General features: G+C 42.7%; 1 protein-coding gene across 1 annotated transcript in view; it reads right to left on the bottom strand.

The window, feature by feature from the left end:
• Positions 1–18,874: 18,874 nt before the first annotated feature.
• sdc2 (syndecan 2) overlaps positions 18,875–21,854 on the bottom strand; it is a 46,444-nt gene continuing 43,464 nt past the window's right edge. Inside the window, exon 5 of the mRNA XM_035182922.2 lies at positions 18,875–21,310. Within this exon, the coding sequence (XP_035038813.1) occupies positions 21,147–21,310 (164 nt within the window). The 3' untranslated portion in view covers positions 18,875–21,146. The remainder of the gene's footprint in view (positions 21,311–21,854) is intronic.

The following is a 21,854-nucleotide window of genomic DNA, read 5'->3' as shown; positions in this document are numbered from 1 at the left end:
GTGAACGACTAAAACGAGAAAACCACTGGTGGTTAAAAGCTGGAATGGATTGGCAGCGTGCTGACAGGAAAGGAAAAAGTCCCTGTAACCTGTATTTATCCAGTTAAAATGTCTGAGCACACGTGTTCCCTCTCAGCAGTGCCCTGCTTCACCATTTCATTCTAATGTAATAACAAGCGCTGTGCTCTCAGCTGCAGCAGGTCAAGGTGAGTGTTGAAAATTCTAAAGAGGTAATAACTCAATCTGGAGGCAAATGAAAGATGTTGTTGATAAGCAAATAAAACGCACCATCGTGCTGAACTTTAGTTTCAGTAGTTTGGTGAGGAACTGAAAACCTGAAGCCAGAAGTGTAGAGCTACCGGTTCCGTACCAAGGGGAACTCCTATGAGGTGCACCCATGTGCTGTGGCTTGTTTTGAAGGTCAGGTGACACTTTAGTCGACTATAACTGACGACACAATCAAATGTTAAACTGACTTTACGTATATTTTCACAAATGAATCAACGAATGAATCAAACCTCGACTGTTCCATTTATTCTTTCGGCTCTTTGCTTTACATAAGTGATAAGTTGGATCTTAAGAAGATTTTTGCAAATGATGAATATTCTATTTCCTCACAGGGAGAAGAAAGTGGCGCAGCGTCTTTCCTGTGCGCTCCGTCAGCACGACACCTCTGCCTGCAGCCTTTTGGCAACAAGTGTGCATCTCTACTACTGCATGAGACTGTTGGAGAAAAGCTCCGCTCTCCACCTACACTCACAGTTTTGAAGTATTTAATGAAGAAGTTCTGTTGGGACGTGATATGAAGTTCTTTTGTTGCATCTACTTCCCTCAGTTGACCTGATTTACTGCAGCTCACACTAACACTTGGCGATATTTCCTCTCGACTCTGAACTAAATGACCTTGCTCCTCTGTCTGAATCCTACAGTTTATAGTCGTGTAGTTGCATTGTAACAGCAGCTATGAGCAGGGATCAGTCTTGGCTGCATCTCCAATGCACTTTGGTCCTTGTTAAAAACACAAGTGAAGCACTTGCTCTTTCATTTTCAGGAGTCGACAATAAAACTTGACATTTAACACTGCAGTGTTGTTCAGTGCAGTAGTGTCGTTAGCAAACTGCTGCCATTTTTCAACTTGTCGGCCAAAAACACAAACACATAGATCCATTCGAGATTATAACAATTATTATTAGCCTGTAATGAACCAGGTTAGTCCAGTTAAGATTTAAACACGATTAAAAACCAAGAGTAGCAGTAACAAAGTTTCAACAGCAAACGTAATTAATATACAAACACTGATTAATATCATTAAAACTTGATCATAAGAAACAGTTGCACACAGATGTTTTCTTGAATGAGAAGAATTGGGTATTAGATGAATTATTGCAGGACTGTAAAAAGTCAAATCAACTGAAAAGAGTCAAGAAAAGTAAAAAGATGATAAAAAAGGTACTTTAAACATTATGCAGTTTGAAGTATAAAAATAACCACACAGCTTTCTACTGATGTCAGATTTCATTTGTCGAAATGCGATCCGTCCTCATTGGAAAATGTCTGTGTGACATAAAGCACGTCAGAAATCTGCCACACACACACACAAAGCTAAGTGTGTCTTTCTAAATCAGTGTGTGGAGTGTATGCTCATCTTGAATAATGTGTATAACAGTCATGAATGCCAACGATTCTCAAATACATGCTCAAAGTCTCTTCAATTACCCGATTTGAAAACACAGAAGTACTTGATGTGCAGATCACTGTTACAGTCTGACACCTCCTCCTCCTCCTCCTCAAACCAATATCACACATCTCCTCCAGTGAATGCAGCTGCAGAATTCACCGTATAGCAGACGCAGTGCATGCACAGACCTGACAGCACCTTCCCTCAGATAGTGATCTCCCTCTATACAGGAAGCATTGACGCACACAACTCAGATGAAAGAGGATTCGCTGGAGAAGAATCTCCCTTTTTAACATTAGAAACAGAAACGCACACACAACTCATCCTATATCCTCCGCTCCCTGACAAGTGTGTCTGAAGTGCACCCTCACGGTATGTTGATTGGGTGTAATACAAAACCTGAGAGCTTTATTAGGGTCTTTTGGCTGCGCAGTCTAGACAAGGAGTGTTTCAAGTGATGGCGCACCCACCCTCTTTTGTCTAGAGGAGAAACAAAGGAGCCTTTCTGCTTCCTGGGCAGTTCACCCACTCCGGTAACAATAGAACCGTGCTCCTCAACTTGTGTCGGTAAATGTGAGGCCGGGTTCTCAGCAGGGAGCCGCAGATAGTTGGTCTGAATTCATAGGAAAGTCTGGAAAAGGAAAATAGAGAGCAGGTATAACGATCGACAAAGAGATGGCGTCAAATGATAAATATGCACTCTATACTTTTGATTTGTTAAAGAAACAAGACGTGTTCCTGCTGGTTTGCTTGTGCATTAATGCCGGATTGAAGTTTTAGGAGCACGGTTGCAAACATGGAGGGGGGTCACAACCTTCAAAGAAACAGGTTGAAGAGATCAAAAGTATCAGAGATTTCCATAGCAAGAGAAGAAATATGAATATGAGCTGTTCAGAGTTTAATCAAGAACCGACAAATTTACCAGGAAACTTTTCTTTGATTGCACCACACAGATCGATGAAGGCTCATAATGAGGAGTAAAGTTAACCATGTTTACAATCATAGTTTAGCACATTAGCATCCTTATGTTTTCTAAATAGCACTGAATGTCATTAAATATTTGACAAACTTAAAACCTCGTAATCAGGAAAGGTAATAAGTAAACAAGCAAAATATAAACACAAGGAAATACAGCAGAAATAATATATACAGTGTTAACAGAATATATGCAATGTGAGAATATATATATATATATATATATAGTGTAACAGGATTGCACATTTGATATTAAACGCAAAGAGTAGAAATTCACAAGAGCAAGAAGAGATGAATCTGCACCAATTCATTTAAAAAGATGTTAAGACATTTCAATCTCTGCTTGAGAGACAAATAAAATGATAATTAATAAAAGCAGCTTTGTCAGCAAACATAATACAAATAAGTTTGTATTAATATTGTACCTGTGGAATCATCACAATTTGAATGCATGTAGACCCAGTTTGATACTGTGTTAATGTGACAGGCTTTTTGTTATAAGAGATTTGCATCAACTGGTCGAGTGAAAACAAAGATAATTTCAGTACAAACAGCTCGATCTTCTATTACAGACTTTCTCTCACTATAAACATTTTTCGTAACGCCCCCCCCAACACTGTAAATGCCTAATTTAGTGCTAATAGGCCACTGTCTGTTTTTATAAGCAGTCACATGCAACCACCAGAACTTTACAAGGGTGTGGTTTTCTCTAAGTGCCCTTTTTGCAAGAAACGCAATTTTCTCTAAGGGTATAGTTAGATGGGTGTGAGGGCGGCGGGGGTGAGAGTGGTGATTTGGTGCCGCAGTGCAGGGTGGAATCAAGGTCCAAACACAACCACTTAAGCAATAGTTTGACGAAAAGCAAACTGTAATCTGCGACAAGCAGGCCCCGAAGCAGCATTCTGGGGGAATCAACAGAAAGGTGCAGCTCAGAATAGACGCAGCGTGCGACGTGAAATCAGCAAAACAGAAAATCCTTTGTCTCAGACACGGGGAAAACACTTCATTAAATCGCCCTGAGTTCCACGTGTTAGCGAAGCAGACTTTCAAGATCAGCAACAACTGTAATGAGGCAAAACTGCTGCTTAATCTTGCAGAAACAGATTTATTTGCCTGCTAGAGGGAAACAAGTGGGGTCACATTAGCTCTGGTTTCTGTCCATCTGGTAATTTGAGGTACAATATTCACGATTCTTGTAAAGTGCTTTATGATCAGATGCCAATCACTAACTTTGCTCTCTCTGCTGTCTGATGCTCAGCAGGTTGTAAAGCACGGCGAGTTTCAGTGGTTTTGGAAACAAACGCCTGCTGCAGCTCAGACGGACGCATCGAAAGTGATGAGAGAACCGAAACTAAAGTTGTGGGCTTGAAAAAAAAAAAAAAAATACCTAAATGGTTCTGAAAAAGCTCTGCAGAGCTGCGGTTTGTCTGACTCAAAAAAACATGGAGAGATCTCAGACAGAGATTCAGAGAAATCACTAAAGGATTAATCACGCAGCATTTTAGTTGATCTCTCCGATTAACAAAAACATTGGTATTTGGGCATGTGGGAAAGGAGAATTCTGGGTAAACTCTGTAGCCAGCAGGACAAGTCTGAAACGGGCTTTACAGTCGGTTAGCTAGCAGTGTGAATGTTGGTGAGACTGTGGTATCAGAACAGTCCTGACAGGTCAGAAGGCTCCTGGTATCATCGTATCGCAGCCTAATGAGACATTTGTTTATTTCTAGCCATCAATGGAGGTGTTTCCCCAAACAGAGCCGACACACAGAGAACAGAAATCATGACTAATGTTGTGATTCACCTGCTCCGAGAACAAATCTGAGATTCTCGGATTTGTTTGCCCTTTTTTTTACATCGTGAACTCTGCCGCGCAATTTCCCACCAATAACCGGCAGACATCACAAGAATATTGAAGTGTCTGCAGCGGTGATCTTCTCTGACATCTTGGAACAACGTCCTAATATAGATCCGTGCGATGAGTATCACACTCTGTTATCCTGCCTTGATTTTACCTCTAAGTGAGAGGACGAACGCGGGTGGGGGGGGAGGAGAAACGGTGGGAGGCAGCGAGCATTAGAAGATTATCTGATGTTGCGCTGAAATGAAAGAAAAATGTGTTCATATTTCCACTCAAGTAGGGAAATAAAAGATTATTCGCACTCTTAACACCCACTCTTTCCCACAGTGCAGATGAGATTTACAGTCAGTCGTTACCACCGGCGTCGGGTGAAAACCCATTATCATAAATAGAGAAGCTGTGTACCTGGAAACACAGAGAAAATGCCATAAAGATTGTGTGAACTCTGTGACATGTCTGAATAACAAGCGAGATAGAGACACCGGCAGCACAGTCAATCCCCCGGTCCTCTGATTTATGAAATGTTTCACTGCATAAAACGACTGCTGCTCGTCAGAAATCATTCTCCTCTCATTGGACTGATACAATCCAATGAGGGGAGAAACCGTCTTCGGCTCTCTGGATTATCAGACGTCTCAGTTGAACGCGAGGAGGTGGAAATATTTATTCTTCTTGATGTTTGGGAGGTGATAAGTGCATCGCAAAGCAGCGAGTCAAAACAGGCAAACAGCCGTGGCGTGTGTGTGTGTGCGTGTAGCAGAATGTGTGCGTCTTCAGATGATGCTCCCGAGTGTTGTGTCATCTTTTCTTCCTCTCTTCTTGTCTGGAACAGAGCCCCATCTCCCGAAAGCATCTTACGACTTTAAGATGATCGTAAAAATCCATCTAACAAACCGTCTTCAGTTTCGGCTTCAGAGATGCCCCAAAGGGATTTTAACTTCAGGCACACTTACGAAATAATCAGAGAATAATGACTGGCTGCGTTCCCACTCGGAGAAGAGAGTCTTAAGAGGGAGCGACTGAAAACGACTTGTTTTTACAACATCGTTGGTATTTTTGGTGATTTTTCATGTTTATACTTTTGTTCAGTGCTTCAAGTGGTGTATGCAGAAATATGCTCATCCCAACATGATATCAACTACACAGGCAAAACAGTCTGAAGAGGAATTGGCACCTATATGGAATGGATGCCACTTATCAATTGCAACCTTCGGACAAAACTTCAGTTAAGTTAAGTTCAGCTGAGCTTGTCAAGGGAAGCAAAGTAATACTAGAAACGAAGTGAAAACATGATTTTCAAAACCAGTCCCAGTTTAAAAAAAAAAAAACTTCTTGTTATTAATGTCTACAGTTTGCAATTTCCCAAACACAGCACAGGAATGTTCGCAGTAGATGACGTCCATATTTTGTAAGTACAGAACCCAAATGCAGGTAAGTGCAACTAATTACAGACCGTGGTGGCAGGTAGCAGAGGCCTCAGGAATCCAAAACACCAGAAAACTCAGGTGTTAAAAACTTAGGAAAGAGGACAGGAAACACTCATCAGCCCGAAACAACAGGAACTACAAGTGTGAACTGAACTGACAAAGCAAGAAGGAGACTAAATAGGGGGGGGTAATTGAACACTGGTGAAACACATCAGGGTCAAACAATCAAAGTGGAGGGAAACGAGACAAAATCCAAAAATCCAACACAAGGAAATGACAAGGCCAACGTCTATTAATACAATAAGTTAAAATTTAAATGCTGTAAACAAAAACACATGTTTTCCACATGCTAATTGCAGTTTTGAGAGACACGTAGATATAAGAGATATTTATATTGCGATAGAATCGCGACACAGAAAAAGTCTAAAACCTTCACAGCTCTCTGCTCCTGCACAAATCGCATCTCAGACATGAACATGAACCCTCTGACACAGACACCCTGCTGCAAAGTGTCTTTAAAAGACTGTTTCACCTGATGTCAGATGTAACACCTGCCTTTCCCAGAGTCTGTGTGAAGCTTAACCTCCTCTTCTGCATCATGAACCTTTCTGTCCTCACTCCCAACGTCTATTCACCCTGGAGACATGACTGGACGGCGTCACTGCGTCTCACAGGTCGTCACATGTCGGGAGCGCGTGTGCATGTGTGTGGAGCAGGTAATTGTGTTGTTTGGGCTGAACGCCGTCTCTTTGACATCTGACTTCAGTGTGGTCCATAGCTCTGGTGACAGGTACGTTAGTGCACACACACTGGATGCACTGGGTGGGAAAACAAACAGCAGTTCAATCATGGGGTCCTTTTGTGTGGAGCTTTGGACAAAAGGTCTTTTTCAAGGTGTCTTACCTTCGTCCATGAGTCCTATGAAATGTCCATTTGGCTGTTTGTCCAAAGACAAAAAACATTTTTGGCCTACTTGTTAAAAAAGTAGAAATAAATACATGGAAAATTAAAGCATAGATAAAAATCTATTTCAAGAGGCTTGGATAAGAAAGAGGGGCGCCAGGTTAAAAGCTCTATCTCCAAAAATCCGCAGTCTGATGTTGAGGATGAGCAGACTCAGGTCAAAGGATCGCAGATTTCTGGATGGATTTATAAGTGAGCAGGAGGAGTTTGTAGAAGATCCCGGATTTAACTGGGAGACAGTGAAGATGGATGTGGGTCGGGGTGATGTGCTGCACATACCGGAGCCTGTCCAGGGCTTTGTTGGGTCCATGGGCAGTATAGTCCAGGCGGGGGGGTGATGAAGGCATGGGCGAGTGTTACGGCCACAGAGTCTGAAAGTGAGGGTCAAAGTCTGGAGATGTTACTTTTGACTATAAATATTGTATCGCCCACAAAATGTACATATTAAACTGTCGTATTGTATGTGAAAAGTTAGAAGCTAGGCTAACTAGCTTCTACTGGCAGATTCTGCACACTCTGTATTTCTTCCATGTGTTACAAACTCATTTCAGATGAAAACACGTACAGCAGAGTTTACAGATGCACATACAGAGTTCCTTTCGCAGTCGGTACTGCAGCTAACAAGGCAACTCGGCCCCCTGGCCGGTTAACTGCCTGTGCAGCCAGTGAAATTAAAGTGATATTGCTTAACTATTTTTGGTGCTTGCACATGCGGCAATAATGCACAAATTAAATTACCCGTACTGTCAACCGGTACCAAACATCCCCCCCCTCCCCTGGAGAGCAGCACAACGACTGCACAAAAACAAATGAACATGGGCCGGCGTTCAATACACAACAATATGTTCTTTCATCCAAATTCTACAGTTTAAACCCCTCTGCTTTCAAAAAGGACCAGAAAGCCACAAACCAAGGCGGTAGAGTAAATATTTCAAAAGCCCCAAAGTTAAAATCTCACTGGTTGACATCTTCATGCCAAATCGAATATGCAACACATACTGAACAGCTCGCTTGATAGATACATCATTCAAAATGACTCCAGCCTAAAAATATGACTCGGTGAATCATTTATGGTTTCACAATCAAAGTTGTTCTCCAGGCATGAGGCTGCACAGCGGGACTCAAAACCTCAGACAAGCGCTTGGGTGAGCAGCTGACGGAGAGGAGAGCGAGCAGAAGCAGAGGAGGCCTTTAAAGAATATTTTGCATCCTCCTAATGTTTGCATCGGCTTTTCTCTCCCCCGTGCAAATGGTTTTACAATTTATCCACTGACCTGTGATGAAAAACCATTTACACAAATTACAGCTCTCCCATAGAAACACCTCACAGTGGGGTCATTATTACATGAAACAGAAAAGTGCATCAATATGGTGTTTTTCATCTGAAATATAATTTTTTATTCGTGCAAAATTCCATGTCAAACAGCAGGATTAGCCTCACATTGAAAACAAGGTCGAGAGCACGTGTGAATAAGACGTCCCTCGATGGTCTCCTTCAAACCGAGAGACAAGTGCACGCAGGGTTTCGAGTAAGAGAGGGGAGGAAAGGGTGAGGGCGGCACGTTCAAGCGGGCGGAGGCAGGGAGGAGGAGGCTCGGACCGCAGCGCCGCGCTAATATTTCCTTTCAACCCATTAATCTCTCGCTGTCCACGCCGCAAAAACAGGACCTGGACGAGAAGGGGGCTGTAATCACACAGACTAAGCTCTGCCAGTGGCTGACTGACCGTCTCTGGCCTCCTGTCCGCCCCCATGAAATCCAGAGTTCAAATTCACGCATGCCAGCCACGGCCCCCGACAAACACAACAGCACATGACTGCACGGGTGAAGACAGTTCAACACAATGTCATCAACAAAAAAGATCTGTCTGTCTTTAATTTGTATTGATGTCCTGCTGTAAAATATTCATAACAAGCCATGATATTTAAAGTTGCATGTGGCAGAGCTGTGGGTGGCCATTCAAACTTTGATGTGAAAGTTAAAGGTTCCCTGTGGAGCTTTCTCAGAATCCAACATTATTATGTTTACATGTTTCTCACCAAAAGCCAAACAAGCATCATAAAATAATTGGAAAGACATTTTTGTTTACATGTTTCCAAGCATCTTATCACTGCCAACAACTCTTTTCTAGGAATATCCACATATACGTCATCAAGCATGTGCACAACAAACACACAAAACACAACAGCTCCCCACATGTGAACCTTTAAGTTATTTACTGGATCATACATAAGTTTAGTCTCCTCAACTAACCAATCATACAGTGTCTACAACTTTTCAATTTTCAAACCCCGCCCATCGCCCGATGTCAGCTGGGATTGGCTCCAGCCCCCCCACGACCCTTAATGGATAAGCAATAAAGATGATGGATTGGCTGGTTTGGTATTCTGGGGTGGTGTGGAAATCAGTTGGCAGAAACTCTTGGCTTACACAACTAAACCAACTTTTCACGATATTTATACACAGAGTGGAATTGAAACCACCGTCAAAATGTACATGCTGCTATGATACCATCCAAGATTTGCAAGATTTTTGGACCTGGAACTAAATCCCATTGAGCCACAAGAGTAATTAGAGAGTTTGGCCATTGTTGTTGGCCAATAAGGACAAAACAGGCATAATGTGATGTTGAAACAGGAATAAGCTCTTTCCCTGAATTACAAACTGTTAAGACCATGAGGAATTTCCTTAATTGTAGTAAGGAGTGAAGCCCAAGAAGTACAGTATATTACTTGGGCTGAAACATGCAAAATAAAACTTTATTATGGTCTTTTGGGTGCATGGCTGCTATGGTGATATCATAATAATAGTTTCCCTCACACCGTCACAAGCACTGCAACCTTAAGTTCACTTCCCCTCAGTTCAAATGCACAGTATACATTCCTTGTGATAACACATGGCCTTAATAGCTGGCTTCGGGCAGGAGTCTGTAAATGGCAGGAGCCCACCAGAGTGGGGCACGGATCAGTTCGCTGGGGGAGGGGTAAATGGAGAGAGCCACCGCAAAGGAGGAAGCGAGCGAGGAGGAAGACCTGAAGGAAGAAGAAGAGGAGGAAGAGGAAGAGCGTCAGAGGTTTGGGATTGATGGATAACTTTGTTGAGATAACAGCAGGGTGTCAGTGCCAGGGCATGATGGGAGGGGGAATCACTATCTCCTCCTGAATGCTGGGGGCAGGCGTTTCTGAGAGTGTGTGTTAGATACGCGTACTGTAGATACTTGTACCTTTAGCGAACGCGGCGAAACACAGATTCAATCACCGCTGACAATGCACACACACACACACACACACACACACACACACACACACACACTTCTTCATTCCAATCATCCCATTCCCTGTCCTGTAGTCATGGGCTTCAAAGTCCTGATGGGATGGGACCACCACGGTTAGTTAAGTAGACACATGATCCATGTCCTGATCACAGTCAGGTGGTGAAGTGGGGGTTTGGTGAAAGACGGGGGGGGTGGGTGGTGGAGAGGAGGTGAAGATCTCACGTGGAATTGATGAAGACAAAGGGAGGCAAATCAAGAGGGAGCAACGGAGAACGGGAAGGGAGATGAAACGACGCCATGCCTTCAGAGAGATGTTGGTCCCTTTTGAAGAGGACACGGGCGCTGCTCAATCACTGCAAACTTCAAAGCCTCTTCATTAAAGCCTTGCCTGGAGATGGGAGCCCTCCTTCCCTCCGCTCTCTTGCTCTCTCTCTCTTTCTCCCCTCTCCGTCCCCTTCCTCCTCATCCCTCTTTTCTTCCCTGTCTGTCTCACTCACTCTCTCTTTCTTCCCTTGCCTCCGCTCAGCCATTAAAAACAGCAGGTAGGGAGGCAAAGTGAAAGTGAAGAAGAGCGAGGAAGAGACAAAGGGACACAAAGGGAGAAAGAGCATCCAAGCAGGCAACACAGAGCCACGTCTGTTGAGTCGAATGGGGAATGTCTTTTCCCCCGAATCAATCTTCTTTTGTTGCTGCTCAAGCTCGGCCTGTGATTTTTGTCCCGTTCTTGTTCTCTGCAGCGTGAATGGACGGAGTCTGAGACGGATGAAAAGGTGTGCACAGGCTTGAGTGAAGAATCAGAATAGAAACAGAGGCAAAAGCTTCACAATGTTTGAAGCCTGTCGCGGTAGGGTGATGTGTCACATAACTTATTAGCTGTCACACAAAAAAAGAAAAACACAGTGTCCCCAAAAAGTCAATCTCAGGATTTAAGAATTTCCGAGTGTTTGACATTAAACTTAATCTGAAGAAGTACAGCGTGAAAGTTAAACACCCGTCTTTACATTTCTTTAAAATTCAGACTCTGGTAATAATCTAATAAACAGTTTTTGATTTGATTTTGCAACCAGCTTGAAATGATTATAATGTGTTTTCGATGCAGCTGATATGTTTGATCCCAGATATGCACTGAGCTCATCAGGTCCAGTCAACGTCATGACGAGATGTCAGTGAACACCACGCTGAGGGAAACTTCAGGGGGGCGGCACCGCTGATCATTAGCTCAACATAGGGAGCATCCTCCTGGGAACATGCACTTAGGTCTTCACGTGGTGAATCAAAGGAAAAAGTGTTATTTTGTTCTGATTGGACACAGGCATGGACATCTGTCAGACAGAATCACAAAGAGACAGTCACACATGATAGAACTGCAGCAGTAGCCATGATGCAGGCCGTGATGGAGGGATGTAAAACCAGAGACAAAATCTAATGAGAGTGTGATACAGCCGAATTGCCAGGAGGCAATCTGTGCATCAGTACTAGGATGTTTGCTCCGGCTGTCACATCTGTAGTATTTTAGAGTATACAGATGTCAGCTGCACTTATCAGAAGTACAGCACCACTGGCATCAAAGCTGCTGTTAACATATATTATTGATAAAGTGTGTTACAGTAGCTCCAGGTAAGACTTTAGCTTCAAAGATGTTCAGCAGATCTTCCTGCAGCCTTGGGCCAAAAGAGTTTTTCACTCATTCAGGCAGTTTTGTTTGACTTTAATGATCCTCTAACACCATAAAGGTAGATGATATCAAATTACATATTTGCTTATTCCAGAAATGAGAACTACATCTGTCTCTTAACATAGCATATTGATCTCTCTCCATTTTTGAACGTTTCTTCAATATATCATCATAATTTGTGCTGTCAAATAGTTTGTTTGCTCAAGGCCAGTCTTGGTCAAGCTTGTTCTCTAATTAATAATTAATACCACATATTCAGAATAAGTCACCTGCCAGAAGTTGGATCCAGGGATGGTTGAAAGCCAAAGGTCCACCAACATGGAGCAGGTTCTGTTCCGGTTTGCACATCTAATTGTGAACTAATTGGAGCATCCCTAATTGGAGCATCCCTAATTGGAGCATCCCTAATTATAATGGTTCCGCTCAAAACTAGTGGAAATACGATCTTGTTTGCTAGTTCGCACAAAGGTTCCAACAATCCTGAACAGAGCCGATTCAAGAACAACATATAAATTGGTTGAAAATGGGAGAATAGAGAATACTTATATTCTCCATAGATACAAACAACAATTCTAAAGTGATGGTTCACATCTGGACTTCGGCCACAACGATTCAAATGACCTTCAGGGCGCAGCACCCCTGAGGCTCAGGAGATACATGTGTTATTTACAGCTACAGGAAGAAGTGGTCAGATTATCACCAGTCAGGAGCGACTCACCGCTGACTGTTAATAATCTGTCAATTCTTTCATTACCAAACCTGTCCTCGCCTCACAGGAAGTGGCTCTTTACATCAGACACGCAGCAGCGGCGCATCCATCACCAGCTGATTAATGTGCCGACTTCTCCACAGCCCAGCTGTCACTGACGGCTGTCATCGGGACACTTTCCCCACATCACTACACGTAAGTAATTAAAAAATACTTTCAGCATTAACAAATATTTGTTCTGGCTCTTCTGTGCTACAACAGCCTTTGATTTTTTCTCCATCCAGATTGTCGACATCAAAGACACATCCCCTTCTTTAGGCCTCTGGTTGTAACGCCCTGGAAAGATGATTTATTTGGAGATATGAGGCTTTCATCACACAGCACTGCAATGATTATGAGTACAGAGGCAGCAGTTCAAACCCTGGTCTTCGAAAAAAGGTCTGGCGGAGTTCAATGGCTTAAAAGTTGCCCCCCCCTCCCCACCCCCCCTCGCTCTGTGATGAATATATAATCAAATAATATGAAAGACAAAAGAAAGATGGGATCAGCATGTTGTAACTTAACTAACATTCCCACTGAAATGTGGGATTTATTATAAAGTTAATAATGAAACTTTCAACATTACAACTCATCTCTCCTTGCCTTGATTGATCTCTAGAGGAACTTCACTTTACACAGCAAAACTGCAAATGTTTTACTACAAAGAATACTGACTGCAGAGAGGAGTGAGTGCAGCTGCAGTCTATGGAACAGAGCCGTAACACTACATATTAAAAACCACAATTCAAACCATCACTGAAATAACTATTCCATCCCCAGAAAACCCGAGCGTTCCCGTGGGCTCCGAGCACAAATCCACATGACTTTTACTCCCCGTAGCTTCAGATCTAATTAGTAATATAATGGTTAGAGCTGTCCCCATCACGCTCGGCCTAATCAAAAGCAAAAGTTACATTTCCCCTCGGAGGACCTCCAATGAAATGGAGATATCACGTTACAGGCTAAGAGCTGGGAAAGATGAGAAGCGGTGAGAGGTGTTTGTGTGAGGGGTATGAAACTGAACGATTTCCAAATCCCATCAAGAGGAAGGGAGGGGGCACATTAACGTTCACCATCAGCCGGCATTTAATCAGGAAAGTCGGTAATTAAGTGGCAAAGTGAACAGCTTGTGGGTTTTTTCCTAAATTGAGTTTGTCGTGTGCGTGGTCGGTTATATTTCTAAATTGTATCAGCCAGAGTTTCTGTAACGTGCATCATCCCACCAACAGTTCGGCTGTTTGGAAGTTACCACTTTTTCTTTCCGGTGGTTTCTGAGAGCAGATATTTTGAGTCTCTAGTGCCGAAATAATGAGGAATTTGCAAAAACTAAAGATTTAATACCTTGTGGTTTGTAAGTTTTATAAGTTTGCAGGAAATGTTAGGAGCTGTGGCCTGTATCGAGTTACACTTACACTCAGACCTATTTCTGCAAATCACGTCAGAAAAAGTGGGACAGCTGGACGATGTGGAGCAGAATGTTTCGATTTCATTTGCTGCTAATCTTCGAGAACATTACTGAAAATGATTCTCTGTGTAAGCAAGCGGAACATATCTTATCTGGGAGCGTTAATCCTTCTGGATAAAACACAGTGTTGTGTGCCAACAGAATGTAAAAACATTAAATTTACCTTGATAAATAATTCTTAATAATCCAATTACTCCTTATCAAAAAGGGGATTTAGTGTCTTCAGAACAGATGAGGTTATTAAAACAAATCAGTGCAATCATGATATTTAATTGGATGAGAGATGAGTGAAATCTGTTTAAACCTCACTGAATACACTTAGAAAACTTTTAAAAAGATAAAAACATAAAGAGAGGCCATGAGACCAATCTTATGAGCTCTCAGCGCCATTTTGTTCTTTCTATTCTTTACCCAGCCTACGTGTAAGTGGACGGGAAATTGGAAACACGGTAATTCTGCTCTTTGAAAACACGATTAACTCGTCTGTTACCAGGAGAGAAGGGGTTAGTTCAGTCCTCCCGTTCAAATCACAAAAAGCTTTAATCACCACATGAATTTTCTTAGACAACAGTAAGAATTTGCGTCTGAAACACAGTCGTGCTGTTGCTCCTGATCGATTCCTGCACCGTGCTTTTGTTTTGCTGGAAAACCTCTTCCTAGATCTCTTCATTACACCCCCCCCCCCCTCCAGATGACTTGTTCTTTATGCAGCAGGGATGGTGTGATTTGCTAAATGTTCGAAACAAACTCAGCTGCCGCCTCCTCAGAGCAGCCGGAGCTCCTAACCTCTGTTTTATACTCTCGACCGAAGGAATTAAAATTGTTCAAATTCCCGACTGGATCAACCAAACTGAGCAAAAATTGTTGCATAATTACTTCATGCTTCCCCGCCTAATGTTAAAAGCACCATTAAGCTTTAAAAACCCCAAGACCCAAATTACATTTTTCTGACATGACTCAGTGCTTTTAAAGAGTGGAGCGATAATAAAGTAGATGGAGACTGAGCCAGCGCACAGAACTGCCACAGACCCAGTGCATTGTGGCCCTTTCACAACAGTCAGACATGATTTACCTCCTAAGTATCTTTGGAGCACTAAAACCTCTGATCCTAGGAAGTGCTCAGCTGAGCTCTCAGCGGTGAATTACACCGGCTGCGAGGCTGCACTGCTGTTAGGAAGGACGAGGGAAATGCTGCTGCTGCTGGGTTATCGCCTCGCTCCTCTTTGACCAGTCAAACCTTAAATCCAGTAAAGAGCATTCAACTGGAAAAAAGAAATGGTTGGACTCAGGCAGGACAGAGGCTGGGATCACGAACGCCGGGTGTCTTCAGCACAATGAAATACAAGCTGTGTCCCAATTCAGAGGACAAATCCTTCGAAGGACTCGGTCTACGACTAACCGTGAAGGCTGAACCGAAAATGAGACGGCCCGGTTTAAGGAGGATTTCCTATTTGCATCACCAGCTTGTCCCGCCCTTACCCAGTCGTTAAGCTAACTTGTTAAATTTGTCAATGAATTTCTTCAGCACAATGAATCCTAGGATAAGATTTGGCCTGAGAAAGATCCATCCGTTGGATCCTTTGTTGATGGAAGGAAGCATTTGTAGGACACATTTGAAGGAGCCTTCAGAATGAAACAGCCTAGAATTGGGACACAACTATCGTGACTATCGGACAAGCTAACATAAACCCTTTTACTTTGTCTCATCCAATCCCAGCCGATCTTTTTCACGTCCTTTGTGGTTGAAGTTTAGTATATCTGGCTTATCTTTAACTTTGTGCTCATTATCTTGTTATCATTTTAGCAAGCGAACTTTAGTTTTGTGACTATACAAGTATGGCTCTGTTGATGGCCGTATTGCTTTGTCCAGACTTTAATGTCTCAACAGCTGCTTGATGGATTGATATGAAATTTCTCCCTGGTACTTCAAGTTGCTTTTAATACGGCTTAAATGTTTAATGTGCTGTGCTTTGTTCAGTATTTCTTCCTTGTGAGGACACGCGCTCAAAGCGAAACTATAAAAATACATTCTTGACGTCAAGTGTCCGTAGAGAGCGTGTGTTTCGGGTTCTGCTCCTTATTCTATATTTGTTGTGTGTAGTTTCCTCTTTTGAGACAATGAGTCACCACTTTTCCGTCGGAAGTCGACTGTAATGATACGTTATTTGTAAAAGTCAGAACTGTTCCTTAGTTTGAAGCCATCAGTCAATGTGCAGCAGTGAGATTGAGGCTTATGAGCAACACCAGGCACAAATATGTTGAGGACATGAAGCTCGGACTGAGTCTTGCACTTCATCATACTGTAATTATCACAGGACTCGTGCGTCGGCCTGATCCAGTGCAGTGTTGTGTCTGCTCACTGGGCTGCTGTTCTCTGTGTTTGGGTCAGTGAGGTCCTACGTGTCCGCCCCAGTCGGGCCCGGGCTTAGTCTCAAGCCATGAGCTTTTATGAGCCCTGACAGCCTGTTTACCTTGGACGCCATTTCCGCAGCGTTTCTGCATGGTTTGGCGCTGACTGCCAGTTGACGGCCGACAGCTTTATTGAATCAGCTCTGCAGCTACAAAGGGAGAGAAGGAAAAAAAAAAACTAAAAGAGAGAGACAAAGGAAAAGACCGAATAGAGTGAAAGAAAATAAAGTTATATCGTAGTCGAAAAAAATCCAAGAGTGGTTTACATTTACATTCTTGGGGGGGATAAACACACGCTGACCCTTTACACTAACCTAAACACAACACAGGCACTGCGTAAATCCTGGTTGCACTTTGACACAAAGTTGAGATTAAAAGGGCAAACACAACGCAACTGCACACAGAGGAAAGGACAGATTGGGAAATGTTTGTTACTACAACAGCCTCAACATATATACGGCCTCTCTCATTGGCTCGCTGCTTCACCACCCCTCTAAATGGATCCTATCCTGGTGGGATGCCTTGTACAAACTGCCCCAGGGCAAATATCACATACCATACGAGAACATACTGACCCGATTCCTCAGAAAGGAGTTGAAAGAGGAGTATTCACTTAAAACAACATATCAAAAACCAAGAGGTAGCTTTATCGCACCCTCAATGATCTGCCTCCCCCTCAGGTTAGATACACACACACGCACACACACACATTTGAAATATGCACTGATGCATGCGTGTTCAGTTCCTCTTTCCCTTTCAGTCTTCAAAGAAAACATCACAAGGTGGTTTCAGCACTCGCGCAGACGTGTGGGGATGAATATGAATAACCCTGATTGTGATGAGGCAGCTCGTAAAAGTCACGACACAGTGGCGATCAAATGTCAAAGAAAATACCCGATGTCCTGCACCTGAAGTAAGAAAGAAGATCAACGTAAAGGAATAGATTTGAGGAATTATCTGTTTACGAGAACTGTCCTTAATCGAAATAAGACGTTATATTTACGATTTAGATGTTTACATGAGCTGCTAGTTGAATAGTTCATATGCTGATGTCGTAAATTGCTGTTATAGTTCAATAAAGGGCTCATTTATTCTCTCTTAACGTACGAAAACAGATCTGCACGTTTCAAACGACGTCACCATTACTGCCCACGTACTTCCATTCATCTTCTGTCAACCGAGTTAACATCGGAAAATGCAAGTTATTCTCAATGAGCGGTTTTCCAACTCTACTCCTTCATGACGGGTTTCAGGTGACAAATAAAAAAAGTTATTGAAAATAAAGTTGCCCCCCCCTCAGAGTTTCGTCTCATCCTCACAACATCTGCAACAACGTGCGAGATGAATCCCCACCGTTACTCTAATCTTCCGCTGGAACACGGTGAGATTAGGGCACTAAAATGATGATATGGTGAAACACATAAAAAAAACCACAGAGATTATGCATCTGCACATCGATAATCTCCTCAGACTTTAAGTAACGTTAAGAGAGCGAATGTGCTGTTGAGTATTAGAGCCCGTCCTACATTTTAAATGGTCTGTGTTCTATTTATAGACACAGATACCTCTTTTTTTTCGAGCACAGATTTGCTGTAGGGTATTTTGGGCTTCAGGGTATCCATGGTAGGAAAAGCTTACCTTTGAATAATTAGCCAAATGAGCACGTTGTTGGAGACATTCTTTTTTAGAGTCGGCCTGTTTAATGAGCCGTTAAATGCAAAGCATCTGCTTTTAACTTTTAAGACAAAAACACTCAGTAACACATCCCAGGAGGAATCTTTGCTCAAAGGTGTTTAAAAAAAAATAGGAAACATTTAAACTAAGTGCCTCAACACAACAGCATGACCGACACATTAATTGATAGCATTAGCAATTGTATTATTTCTGTATTTAAAGGAATAGTTATGGTTACAAGGCGCACAAACATTGTGAATCTGACAAACTGTTAACATTCCACTGGTTTGTATCATGTAACCCAATCAAACAGTAATGTTAGCTCAAAGTGTTGGACCGCTAACACTAATCACAGCTAATGAGCTAAGAAATACGTTGTTTAACCTTGGAACAGGGTCTAACCACGCAGATTTCAACCATCCATTGCAAAGTAGCTATTAGGGGATGGAGCCAAGGTAGCGGGGTGTATTTTGATTTGGTCCATCTCCCATCTGCTAACATTGAGAAGGCGAGGTTTACGAGATATACTGCAGTCAGCCACCAGGGGGTGATTGAGATATTTTGGCTTCAATTTATACAAATTAATACAATTTAAAATGTTGTGAGAAATAGAAAACTGCAGAGATTGCCTAATAAATGACTTAATCCACCGTGTAATCTGTCAGTGATGCATTTTCACCTGGAAACCTGACGTCGGCAAGAAGAAGGAAACAAGATGGAACAAGCAGCTGGTATTAGGCCACAATGTTTATTCAGTAGTGTTGTTTCAATTTATAGGTACAATACTGTCAGCTTTTGTAAGACTAAAAAAAAAGTTACCATTACAGTCATCCATGCTCACAGAATGCCAGTCAAGTCGTTTACACCCCTCCTTTGTGTACACACCCGCCACATGCTCACCCCGAGCAAGTACATTTCCAAATGGTAGGCACTTTGAAGGTTTAAAACATTTGTGAATATACATTTATATATATTTATATATCTTTTCATATACTAATAAGCGATTGGACTCAAAGGTCAGATCTCTAATAAAGAGAGAAAGAGGAAAGAAAAAGAGAGAGAATGGGGAAACAAAATGATGTGGCCATGGTGGAGGGGAGAAGGTGTGGGTGGAAATACTGTGAGTCTTTGGGTTTTTCAGAGTAGTTCAGTACCTTAGGTCCTGTGACAAGAAAGGAGAACAGACATGGGGTGGGGTGGGGGTTTTGAGGATGGAAGGAACATGAGGGATGGAGAGGTAGAGGGACTAACAGCTGCATGTGGGTGGTGTTAGGAGTTTAGACGATGTGACAGCATCTACTGCGACTACTTCACGTTACTGTACAGCTGAGAAAGGCAACTTCACAAACCTGTCGGACACGACACTCGAGTCTCTTCAGAGCAAGTTAGTGGACGTTAACGAAAAAAGGAAAAGACATTAACCTTTGTATTTAATTGGTGTTCTACCATTTTGTGGCCGTCTCCTTTGGGGATGCATCAAAACGACAACCCATCTTTTACCAAAATGCTATTTTTGAAAAGAGGTAAGGGTAGGTGGGTGGGTGGGGGGCGTTCTGGGGTTGTTTGCTGCAGAGAAACCGTATGTGCTCTGCATGTGTGTGAGTGAAAGGGGGGGAGTTCAGCCTTAGTCTTGCTTGTTTGTGGCCGAGCAGCAGCAGGACTTCACCGAGCAGGTCTTTGGGCCTAAAACCGTCAACACTGGGAGTCGGACAATAGCACCAGGCTGCCCGGGGGGGGGGGGTGGGCTCCATACAGCTGAGAAAAAGAGATTGGTGATGGAGGAGGGTGGGAGGTGGGCCCTTCTCAAGTCTGATTAAAAAGAAGGTGGGAGAGGGAGGGTAAACAGAGGGAAAGAGAAGGGGGGGGGCAGTCAGTAAACTGAAGGGACACGCTGAGGACGTAGGTGGCTATGGGCCGGAAAAAACACCACAAGCCACAGAGAAGAAAACGTCACCCCGAAAAACGCTTGACACACGCAAAGCTGCTCGATGGCAGAGGGAAGCAAAAGCAGTGAATGTGCAATGTCAGAGAGAGAGAGAGAGAAAGAGAGAGAGAAAGAGAGAGGGAGAGAGAAATGCATTTAAATAGAAAAGAAGAGAAACAAGGTTTGTGATTATTCATCGAGCCCTGACACATTATTATTTTTTCTTTCTTTTTTTGTAAAGACCGATTCCTGGTTGTGAAAATAAAAACGCTGTCGAGAAAAAGAAAGGCTACACCGAGAAGAGACGAACAAAATCAACACGACATAATGAGACGCTCACGTTTGACTAAAAAAACAAAACAAAAAAAAACGGATGTGAGAGCAAATAATAAACATTGTAACCTGAAGGGGAGAAACATTTACATTGACCATTAACAGCGTTAATATGAAGATCAAAAAGCTTCATCAAAACTACAAAGGCAATTTTTTTTTTTTTAAACATCAGAGAAAAGATAAATTAATGAAGTACACCTTTAGAGATTAACATCAGACATGCTAGGACAAAATAAAAAAAAATAAAAATGAACGTAGGATTGATACAGGATAATTATTTTCAATTATCTCCACTTTTAAATTGTTTTTCTTTACAAATAACACACTGCTACAGTTAAAAGTAGTCAGCGACTAAAAACTGCTCCTCCGACAGAAGCGATCGGCCTCTTCGCCTTTTAACGGATCCTGTTTTTATTATTTTTTTTCCAGCCTTTTCAAATAATACACAAAATGTTTAAATACACTGAGATTTGCCATAAAATGAGAAATGCTTGGTTTTCATTTTTTTAAAAAAGAAGAAAGAAAAGGTCTCACCTACAATACTCTATGCAAAAGCTTTTCCTTTAAGCTATTTTTCCATAATCAACTTTGAAAACAATTGTTTTTGTTGTCGTTTCTTGCTGTGTGTGAAGAGATTTTTGTTGTTGTTGTTGTTGTTGTTGTTGTGGACTGCGTTTTTCTTTTTTTTTTTCAACAGTCACTTGAGATTTGTCAATGTGGTGATGGGAGGTGGGGGGCGGGACCTTATGCATAAAACTCCTTGGTCGGGGCCTTCTGATAGGCTGCGCCGGAGGGTTTCCTCTCTCCCAGGTCGTAGCTGCCCTCGTCCTTCTTCCTCATGCGGTAGACGAGCAGGAGGATGAGGAAGATGGCGAACAGGAAGCCGATCACGCCGCCTGCGATAACAGCTGAGAGAGAGAGGGAGAGACAAAAAGGGGAAGTTAGCTGTCAAAGCTCAGGAGGTAAAATCTACTGTGGGTCCTCCTGGAGAGTGACACCTTAAATTGCAGGCTGCCTGAAAACGGAGCTGCCTCTTTATGGTTTAACATGAGGCGGCTCTTCTTTCTCTCTATGGGTGGCCCCCCCATCTTCTTTTTCATCCATGTGTTCCCTTTATTTTAGGAAATTGACGGGCGTGGAGCTGAAGCTTTTGATGACATTAAAGCCTTGTTGTGTTCTGCTCCAGTTCTATTGTATCAGCCTCCACGTGGATGCAGGCCACAGTGGAGCAGGTGCACATCTCTTTCACGCTGACAAACAACGTCCCGTTACCTTCTTTTCCAAAAAACAATTCCACTCCTACAAGCTTCTATCACCAAGACACGCTGGTAGTAGAAGAAGCTCTGGCAGTGATCTGGGCTTTGCAGCACTTTCAGGTAGATCTGGCCTCCGAGAAGCTAATTGTAGTATAAGTAGAATCCAAATAAGAGGCTGGTGCAGCGGGCCCTGCTT

This window comes from Hippoglossus stenolepis, chromosome 17 (genome assembly GCF_022539355.2).
Source record: "Hippoglossus stenolepis isolate QCI-W04-F060 chromosome 17, HSTE1.2, whole genome shotgun sequence".
NCBI lineage: Eukaryota > Metazoa > Chordata > Actinopteri > Pleuronectiformes > Pleuronectidae > Hippoglossus > Hippoglossus stenolepis.
This window is presented reverse-complemented; position numbering and strand designations above follow the sequence as displayed.